Source organism: Gavialis gangeticus, unplaced genomic scaffold (genome assembly GCF_001723915.1).
Source record: "Gavialis gangeticus isolate Ggan-Ray unplaced genomic scaffold, GavGan_comp1, whole genome shotgun sequence".
Classification (NCBI taxonomy): Eukaryota; Metazoa; Chordata; order Crocodylia; family Gavialidae; genus Gavialis; species Gavialis gangeticus.
The window spans coordinates 14977741-14986932 of NW_017729029.1; the positions used below are offsets into that span (position 1 = coordinate 14977741).

The following is a 9192-nucleotide window of genomic DNA, read 5'->3' on the forward strand; positions in this document are numbered from 1 at the left end:
TAAATGCAGTGCATTTTTGAGCTAGAAGCTTGTCCTGGAAATCATTCACCAAGGCTTAAACTACTTACGCTTTTGAATATTTAGTTCCAGTTCACTTTAGAAAGCTTACAGTTATAGGATGTTTCGTAAAATCACAGACTGATCCTTAAATTTTACAGAGAGTCAATATTTACATCCTCAAATCGTAAACCACATACAACCTGGTGAAGTCCCTTTTAAGATGTCATATAGCTTTAGAATTTTCATGGGATTTAAAATCGAGTTTATTTTTTGTTTCTGAACTTGAGAAAGCATACGGCAGTATGACAAAGGACTTAAATTCTGTACATTAAGCAAGTAGTAGTATCTTTGTGTTAAGTTGAGTTGTGTGTATTTTAGTGCTGACTTTCACAGGGCTCAAAGTTCTTAGTATCAAGGGATTCTGAAAGTGCAATAAAATACCAGAACAAAATGGCCTTTCCAGAGTTTGGAGGCCATTTCTTTGCACTGACTGGTTATATGCTACTGTGGAAGTAGTACCGTGAAAATATTTTTCACCAAACTTGAATTTTTCTTAACTGGCCTTTTCTTTTTGGCAAAGTTGAATTGACCATTCAAAGTTCTCTCACATTCTGGAAAGAAAGCATTTTTATTTTGGAAGTAACTTCATACATATGTAACTTCTAGCCCTGTGACAGCACCCAAAATCTCCTGATTTTTTGTGTCTTGAATTTTGTTTCTTAAAGGGGTTGTGTTTTATACTACCTTTTTAATAAACAAATTGATGAAACTGCTCAGCCTTTTTGATTAATATTTGAGAGATTGTAGTTAATCTAAATCTCCATTTATTTTGTAATTTTATAAGATGCTATGAAATGAATATAATATCTTGTGCTTACACTGTAATTTTAATGAATATGTGTAAATATATGTTAACACCCATGCACTGGTACTTCATTACCAATATGTCTGGTAATTTCACTTCTGACAGCCTGATTAAACCCAAATGACATTGCACCTTGCTATATTGCAACTTCTGTTGGGTAACTCATGGAGGTGATAGGTCACAAGGAAAGTCCCAAGAACAGAGAAGAAGTTTAATAATCCAGGATAGTCTGAGTCTGCCTGGGGAGACGACCCATTTCTCTCACCTACAAGGTGAGTGGCATGCTACCTGCGTATCTTGAAGCGGGTTAGTCTTAGTTTCTTCTGCTGAAGCTCGTCTGTTTTATGTAAAGTAATCATTGAGACCCAGAACAAGAGGAAAAGAGATCTATTCTGGTGGTTCGATGCTGCACCTGTGAATGTTGATCCAAAGGGGTATGCTGTCAATAGGAAAAGGATTGAGTGTCCTGTAGCTTGGTAGTGAAGAACTGGCTCTTAACAGCAGTGGACTGCTCCTGCACACGCTGGGTGTTTGGTAAGAGGGGTCGGTCCATGTTGCTGGCAGTTTACAGAAACAGTCTCTGGGAGTAGGTTCACAGTCAAAGCACTGGTATTTGGTGAGGTTGATCCAAGTGCAGGAATAGTTTGGGGATGATAAACAGGTTTTTTGGCTGCAGTAACTTGTTAATGGGGGTGGAAAACATGCTGTAACTAAAGCCAACAGAAGCTTTTTGTTGTATGCACACACATGTCCCTAGTCGTCATGGGCTCAGAAAGGCAGGAGGGGTGGAATGATATGAGAAAAGACAGCAAAAGGTTACTGTCAATGGAGAACATCCACCTTTTCTGCTTAAAAGAATGCTGAATATGCTATTAGTTCATTTCAAATGTAAGCATACCTGACCTGTAGGAAAATGATTTTACAAAACAAAACAACACCCAGTCATGTACCCATCTGGGTTCCTTGCCATGTTTTTTACTATGAAGCATTGACAGGCCAACACCGTCTCCTTGTGTGTACACAGTGTCACCAAAACCTATTTAAAATCCTATTTTCCTCATTCCTGAAACCTCCTAACCTGGTTGACTTGTCGGAGTACATTTCATGCATTCCTAGGAGCTGGGCTGCAGGAAACGCCTAGTTCAGTCGCAGCTAGAGGCTAGAGAGCAGTAGGGAGTTCATGAACACTCCCCGCCGCCTCCCACCCTCGCTGCAGACAACACTCCTACGCGCAGCGAGAGAACCGCAGGCTCCCTGGACACGGTTGCCGGACTGTCCAGCATGTGGACAGCCTTCACCAGAGGCACTCAATGGAAGGCACTAAGTGAAGGTAAGAATCCCCCCCACCAGGTTGCCCGGATGTGTACGTTACCTGTTCCACCCGCAAAAAAGCCTTTCCTAACATCGAGGCTTTTTTACTGAGCTGTTTGTGCGTTGCTTGGGAAAGGGGAACTTTTTTCCAGACAGTGCTTGAGTAACAGTCTGTAAAGGACAAGATGACAGCACTAGATATCACATTTCTTTGAGAGCCAGTTCACAGCGCTGCTGGGAGCTACGGCTTAGTTAACCACTGAGGCTCCCGGGGCTTTGCTGCCCAGAGAAGCTGCGTCTTTCACGGTAACCTGTACCGTGTCCCGTTATTAATCGAGCTTTGTTTAAGGATGTAAAGCCTATTGGGTTTCAGTAGGGCCTTTTTAAAAATCCTCCATCTAGCTTAAATCTCAACCTATTTATACTGTTTCAACCCGACTCGGTCCTTCCTTTCCTTCTAAATGCATTTTGACAGCAATATGTGGCAGGCAGGAACTCTAGTTGCTGCACCTGCCCTGCTGGCGGTGCAGACAGCATCTTTGCCATCCTCCCAAGAGGAAAGAGTAGGAAATTAAAGTGACACGCGACAGACAATTCCCAACCCTTCATCCCTACTCCCCATGCTCTCAGCCTCTCCTCATCCCCCAATCCCTGTCTGCATGATTCATCCTAAGGGACCAGGTAGGTGGCCTCACTTATTTCTCTCCAATGGCTGGGGCTTTGTTGTCCCAAGTTGCCTCTGGAAAAGCACCTGGATTCTGGACTAAGCATATATAGATAGGTAGTGATTGTTGTTTTCATTCTATACAAATTGTAATATCTGCCTAATGTTTAACTACCAGCCCTTTCACATGATCGAGGCATGACAGTTGCTTGCACCCACACAGAAAAAACATGCCCCAAAATTCTTGCCCAAGAAGCAGATTGCTTCAAGTACAGTTAATCAGGGTGGAATAGGGACGTGATCATGGCTTTGCGGTGAGGGAGAGAACTGGTCCTTCAGGCCAGAGACTGCTTTAAAAAAAAAAAGTCAACGCGTAGCGTGTGGATCTTCATGGTAGGAAGCGTTTTCTGCCAAGCGCGTATGCTGCTTTGCCTTTGCTGAACTCCTTTCTTTTGGGCTGGAATTTTCCATGCCACTTGTCCGTTTCCTCCTGAGCCATGTAGGAAAGGCTTGAGCTTACTGCTTCAGTCGCTTCCGAGAATATGACGAGGGAGAAATACTCAGTTGTACTGCTGTTTGAAAAGTCATACAGCTGCTTCTCTTTGAAGCTGTACTGTGTCTCTGCTTGGCTGCCATGACTTGAAATTTGGCCTTTGCTGTCAGGAAGGTGTCTTTTGCTCTTCCTGTGAAAATGTGGCCTACTCTTAGCGGGGGGGGACCCCCTCTGTTTGCGAATGCTTACTTGAGATGTATTAGTTTGCTGGGTAAATTCTTGGAAGATTGTGCTGTGTGTGCTGTCCTGACCTTCACCCCTCAGCAGTGGGGAGGACAGGAGTGTGCATGGGCCATTCCCTGGAATATGATCCATCCCGAGTCGGTAGGGGCTGAGCGAGGCCTTCCCTTGGTACTGTCCAGGGACAGTTGCGACATGCTGTGTGCAGTCACCAGGAGGAGGGAGATAGTCACTCCTGGACTTTCAATGCCCTCTACTGGTGTACCAGGTGGAAAGGAGAGGAAAGCACCTAATGCAAATGCAGAGAGGACACGAGCTGGATGGGAAGAGGCTGCAATGAGCTTGGTGGCGGACGCTGGGACTGGCTGGTCGAGGCGATCAGCAGTCCAGGTACAGGACTGGAGAAACAGATGAGATGAGGAGGCGGTGGTGGGAGGTAGGATGTGTGCACGCACACTGAGGGGCAGGAGAGCAAGGAACTGAGATGAGATGAGGAACCGGAGGAAGATGTGAAAAGGGATGAAAAGTCTGGAAGAACAGGAGGGAGACCAAGTTTATATGACAGGCTCCAAGGTGGAGACTGGGACTGCGACTGAGCATGGAGAGAAGGGATGAGCCAATGTGGGGAAAGAAGCAGAAGAATCGCATGCTGCCTTTTTTTTCCCCCTTCAAAAGGTCTTCAGACATATGTCTGCATGTAAGAGCCCCAATCAGACAGCCCAAGCAGTTCTGATTACTGGATCCCAAAGTAAACACTTGACGAGGCAATCGTTACAGTGGTGCATTTGATTTCCAAAGCCCCCATTATACAGCGTGTTCAGAGAGGTGAACTGGTAGGCGCCTGCCAACCGTAACTAAGGCCAGTCAAGTCATCGCCAAGACAGCAGACACTTATCTAACAGAAAACGAGCAGAGCATCCCAACCAACAAACAGCTTGTGCCTGTTCAAAGTAAAAGCAAGACGTATTCATAACTCAGTGGCTCCTGCCACCGTGCCTGACAGGAGCCAGGCACAGCCATTGCCTTGCTGTGAGCAATGTTCGACTAGCGCTATTTTAATCAGTCTAGTGACTGCTGTGGACTCTACTGGGTATGGTAAAGCCAGTGATACCACTCGATGTCTCCAACAGTTTAGTAGCATCTATAATGTTCTTGGTCACCCCACAGTCAGGTGATTGCCACAGAAAGTGTCTGGGCTGCTAAATCACAGGTGGGTGTGAATGGGTGGGGAGCAGGTGCTAGCCCAGAGGACACTTCTTCAGCACCGTTTTTGCCAGGTTAGACGGACACGGGGAGCCTCCCCAAGGTGGTCCCCGCCAGAAGGCAGAGGATCCCAGCCCATGTTTTGGATGACAACGCACAGGGCACGTGGAGCCTAGGCCAAGTGCTGTTGTCAAAAGAACCACCCAGATTGGCAATGGTGTCCCATTGTCCCTCCCTTCCCCCCCAAAGGTAAATCCTGAACATGCGTGATGTATTTGCTGTACATGACATACCTCCATCCCTCTACCTGCCATCTGCCCTCTTCACCTGGGGACTCCAAGGCCAGGAGCCTGCCCCCAGGTGGAAAAGCTGTGACCAGCCTGGCTAACCAGCTTCATCCAGCCCCTGCACAGACAACCCTGTGCAGTTACTTTCCCCACTGTGCACTGCTCTAATCAGAGCAAGCAGCTTTCCATATCTATGCACGGGTAAACTGGTAAAGTCCCACTGCCTTCAGCTGGAAGAGGATTATGCCCAGATTATGCAGAGCCATTCAGGTTAAGAAATGCTCCTCTTACCTTGTTCTCTCGTCCGCAGGCACGAATTGTCACTGAGGATGGAAGAAACCAGGGAAAATGCTGCCAATCTGAGCCAAAGCAAACAGCCTGTGAAAACAGAATGGGGGTCGCAGTGTGTTGTATTTACTTACTTCCATGGGGACATCAACAGTGTGGTCGACGAACACTTCTCAAGAGCTTTGAGCAACGTCAAGAGCCCGCAAGACCTAAGTATGAAGCACAAAGACCTAAGAAAAGGTGAGAGGCTTCCCATGAGTGCGTGCAATTGCTAAAGTTTGCACTTCACAGACCAGACTCTCTCACACTTCTCTTCCTGTGCGTAAACAGGCTTTTATACTTGTAAGGTCCCAATCACTGACTTGTGCTTTCCTGGGCAAGCACTAATGCCTACCTGTGTGGGGACCTGCTGGATTTCTGTGGGCCTGGCTAAACGATCAAGGGCCTCTTTTTTCTTTTTAGGAGTCAAGGAAGTTTCCATTCTTTTCAAATGGGACAGATTTGACAGGGAATCCATTTGTTATTTAAAAAAAATAAAATGCTCATCTAAGTTCACAACATGCTTTACATTCTTATTTGCAACTAGCTCCCGCTGCCCTGCAAAATGACTGATATTCATATTCAAGTACATGTGGTGGGGACTTAGCCTGTTTTCAGATGGATTCACTGCTACTTTTTAAAAAAGTAACAGCATCCAAGTGAATAAACTGTTTTCTAAAATGTCTCAGAATTTCCTTCAATGCAATTGGAGCCAAACCCTGCAGCCCTTCCCTCAAATATCCCCTGGAAAGTAATTTGGAATTTGCCTTGGAAAAGAGGTAAGATGTCCATACTCTTCTCTCTCTTTCTCTCACCTAGATAGCATGTCTCCCCAGCCCTGGAATTTCTCTTCTCACTGGACCAAGCCATATCAGTCCTCTCCTGCTATAAACGTGTCTCCTTCAGGCCTGAATTTGTCTGCTGCTGCTGTGCAAGCCGACTATCAGCCACCTGTTCTGCAGAGTCATCTGACTCAGCCTGCAGACTTATGGCACTTTCCTGCTATAGGCAATCCAGGCCTCGTGAGCTCGGGACATCACTCCTTTCCTGACTTGCATGTGATGCAAGGACCAGCCTCTGGTGGGAAATATGGTTCTCTCCTTGGTCTCCTGCAACAGGAAAGGTGTCCAGTGCCTAGGCAGGACCCTGTCATGAAGCAAGACTCCAGCCCTGCCTGTATGGCTGGATCTGCCAGGTTACCAAACACGAGTCAAAGTTTAACTCCTGGGGAAGGTAAGGAAATATTTACTGCCACTTCTGCCCTGATGATTCCCCTGCATGGGAAAGATAGACTGTGCCTCAAGGTGACAAAAGCAGGCTTGTTTGTCTTCACCCCTCTAGCTCAGAGCCTTGGGCTGAAAGCGTTTCCAACAGGCCATCAATCGTATGTGGGACTTACAAATTTTAGGTAAAGCACTGTGGACAGAGAAATCCATCCTGTGCCGTGCCTTGCACAGGTCCTTGCTGCTGGTGTTACAGAAGTTTGATGGCAAATATTTAGTGTAAACTGTAATCTGTTTGGGGGACTGCTAGAAATAACCAAGTGCTCCACAGAGCCCTTTCTACCAGTGGCTTTCAAAGCAGGTGAGGAGCCACCCCAAGCGCAGATGAAAGATGATGACAAAGGGGTGGAATGTCGAGAAATCCTCTGAGCAACCCGGCCATTGTGCAGGGCCTTAATTATGCTCTGAATATAGTAACAGAAACCACAGCACCCATTACAAACATGTCCACACACCTCGAGGTTTATTTCCCTCCCCTGGCCATGCTAGTCTCCCAGCCAGGCCTGGGGTTCCACAAAATGAGTCTGTCCTTTGTTCCCTATGTTAACACTTTTTAAATCTGTAATGGTCTATACAGCAGACTCTTTAGGAGAGCAATTTGCACGGTGCTTGTGACAGCTTCCAACACAGCCACCAGGCAAACCTGGTCCTCGTTGTTTCGTTACTGTTTGTAATGCTTGCGGGCTGGGCCCCAGAGAGTTTGCAGTCCAAGTGGCAACTAAACTGAATCACCCGCTGAGCTAGGTCTAAGGAGCTCAGTCTGCTCCACAGGGACCCACATCAGCACAGCTGTGCCTAGCTGGCACCACTGTCTAAACATACCTAGGACTGAACAGGCCTGTGGGTGCTAAACTCCCCTCTTCTGTAAGCATTCAGGATCCCAAGGGGACAGATTTGCTGCTTCCCAGCCACCTCCAGTCGACCTCTAGTAGAGGATCTCAAAGCACTTTTCATACTTTGTGAAATCCTCATAACTGCCTGGCCACATCAGTTTGTGGGCAAACAGGGAAACTGAGGCAGGGATTTCTGAGCTCACACTGACCAAGCCCTATGTGCACCCAAATTCCCTCCAGTCACCTATAATGCCCCAGGAAGCTTGAATCCTGGCTCTTACCAGCAGATCTCTCTCTCCAGGCACATTTTCAACAACCGGTACTTACATTTATAAAAAAAACAGCGGGCTGCAAAAGCACAAGGTTTCATGCAGAAATGGCCCGCATGAAGACTGCTTTTAGTTCTGTGCTATGGCAGCAGCATCTTCTCTGATTGTTTTGTCTTGTTTTTTTTTCCCCCCTCTCTTTAAGAAAGAAAAGCAAGTGCCTATCAAGGCTCAGAAAACCCTGGCATGGGCCTGGCTGGTGCAGGTACGTAAAGGAACAAGGAAGTCTCCATGCACAAAACACATAAAGGCCTCCATTTGACACACAATTATGGCTGCAATTCCTCTTTTGCTTTAGTTCCTTAAGCTGCTTACTCACACTTGCACACTCTCAATTCCTAGATCATTAAGACTTGCACTATTTCTCTCTCTTTTGACTTGTCTCACATTTGAGAGGTGGTTGTGGTCACCTTGCTGCTTTGGTGAGCAATACTTTCAGGGGGTCTGGACCATGTCCCAGCCCCAGCCTGTCCTCACTGATGTATTTTATTATAGATGGTGAAGTTTCAGCTTCTTCAGAAGAAAATTCTAAGAGCTTACACATGCTGTCCTGTACACATTTTGACTCACGCTGTTGCCCTGTTTTTCAGGTATCCACAACACAAGGCGAGATTTATACTTTTAGCCAACATGAGTTTCTGCTCTGTTCCATAGAAACACTCTGAACTTTTCATGATCTGCAGTTGTGAACCAAGAGCACTTGGATCACAGCCAACTTGTTTTTTTCGCCACCTGTCAATGGAAAGACTACATAATGCTGTTTGCTACTTTGTCAATGAAAACGATTTACTTCCAGTAAGCAAACAATTTCTCGCTTTGTGGTTTCAAACCCCACAGCCCTAGTTTCCTCTGTGTAAGGAAGTATTTGCCTACAAGGAAGAGCTACGCAGGGATCCTTTAACAGACTCCAAAGCACTTCTTTATCCCGCCTCCCCCATTTGATTGCCATTGTTTTGGTACGAGGTACTATCCTAGTTACATTGGGATGTGCCAAGTTAGTCCTACAACTTTTGTGTCCCGATATTGCCTGGCTTCCTGATGTGGAGCCTGGCTTTTTACGTTGCTTCAAGTAGCCCAGCAAAATGGCTGCAAGGGGACTAGGAAGGAGAAACGCAGGCCGTAGAAAGAAGTTCAAATCTCTTCATAATTTCTTTTTAGAAAAAGATAGGGATCTGGTACTTTGAATCTGCAAAGAGGACTCACTGGTTGTCATGCCGACATCCATGTGTAACTATATATGTATGTATATATCTTAGGACTGATCTGTCCTCAGACATCTCTTGAAGGAGCTTCTGCAGAATTTAGTGATCTAGCACTGTGGCAGCTGGGAAGAAATTTGAATCCTTCTAGGATAAGATGA

At 46.1% G+C, this 9192-nt stretch overlaps 1 protein-coding gene across 2 annotated transcripts; it reads left to right on the forward strand.

Annotated features, from left to right (window-relative positions):
* Positions 1-1967: 1967 nt before the first annotated feature.
* Positions 1968-8627, forward strand: VGLL1 (vestigial like family member 1). 2 transcript variants are annotated; one of them, XM_019521325.1, is made up of 5 exons: positions 1968-2195; positions 5374-5591; positions 6210-6623; positions 7982-8037; positions 8423-8627. In XM_019521325.1, the coding sequence occupies exons 2-5, from the start codon at positions 5393-5395 to the stop codon at positions 8495-8497; spliced, it is 744 nt and encodes a 247-aa protein (XP_019376870.1). In that variant the 5' UTR covers positions 1968-2195; positions 5374-5392; the 3' UTR covers positions 8498-8627. The 2 variants fall into 2 exon arrangements, with proteins under 2 accessions (XP_019376870.1, XP_019376871.1); XM_019521326.1 differs by having other exon boundaries at positions 1983-2195; positions 7978-8037.
* Positions 8628-9192: the final 565 nt, after the last annotated feature.

Excerpts from the sequence above, each read along its gene's own strand:
- VGLL1 (XM_019521325.1), top strand. The coding sequence starts at position 5,393 with ATGGAAGAAACCAGGGAAAATGCTGCCAATCTGAGCCAAAGCAAACAG. Across the intron at positions 6,624-7,981 it reads AAGTTTAACTCCTGGGGAAG|AAAAGCAAGTGCCTATCAAG; the intron begins GTAAGGAAATAT and ends TCTTTAAGAAAG. Across the intron at positions 8,038-8,422 it reads CATGGGCCTGGCTGGTGCAG|GTATCCACAACACAAGGCGA; the intron begins GTACGTAAAGGA and ends CCTGTTTTTCAG.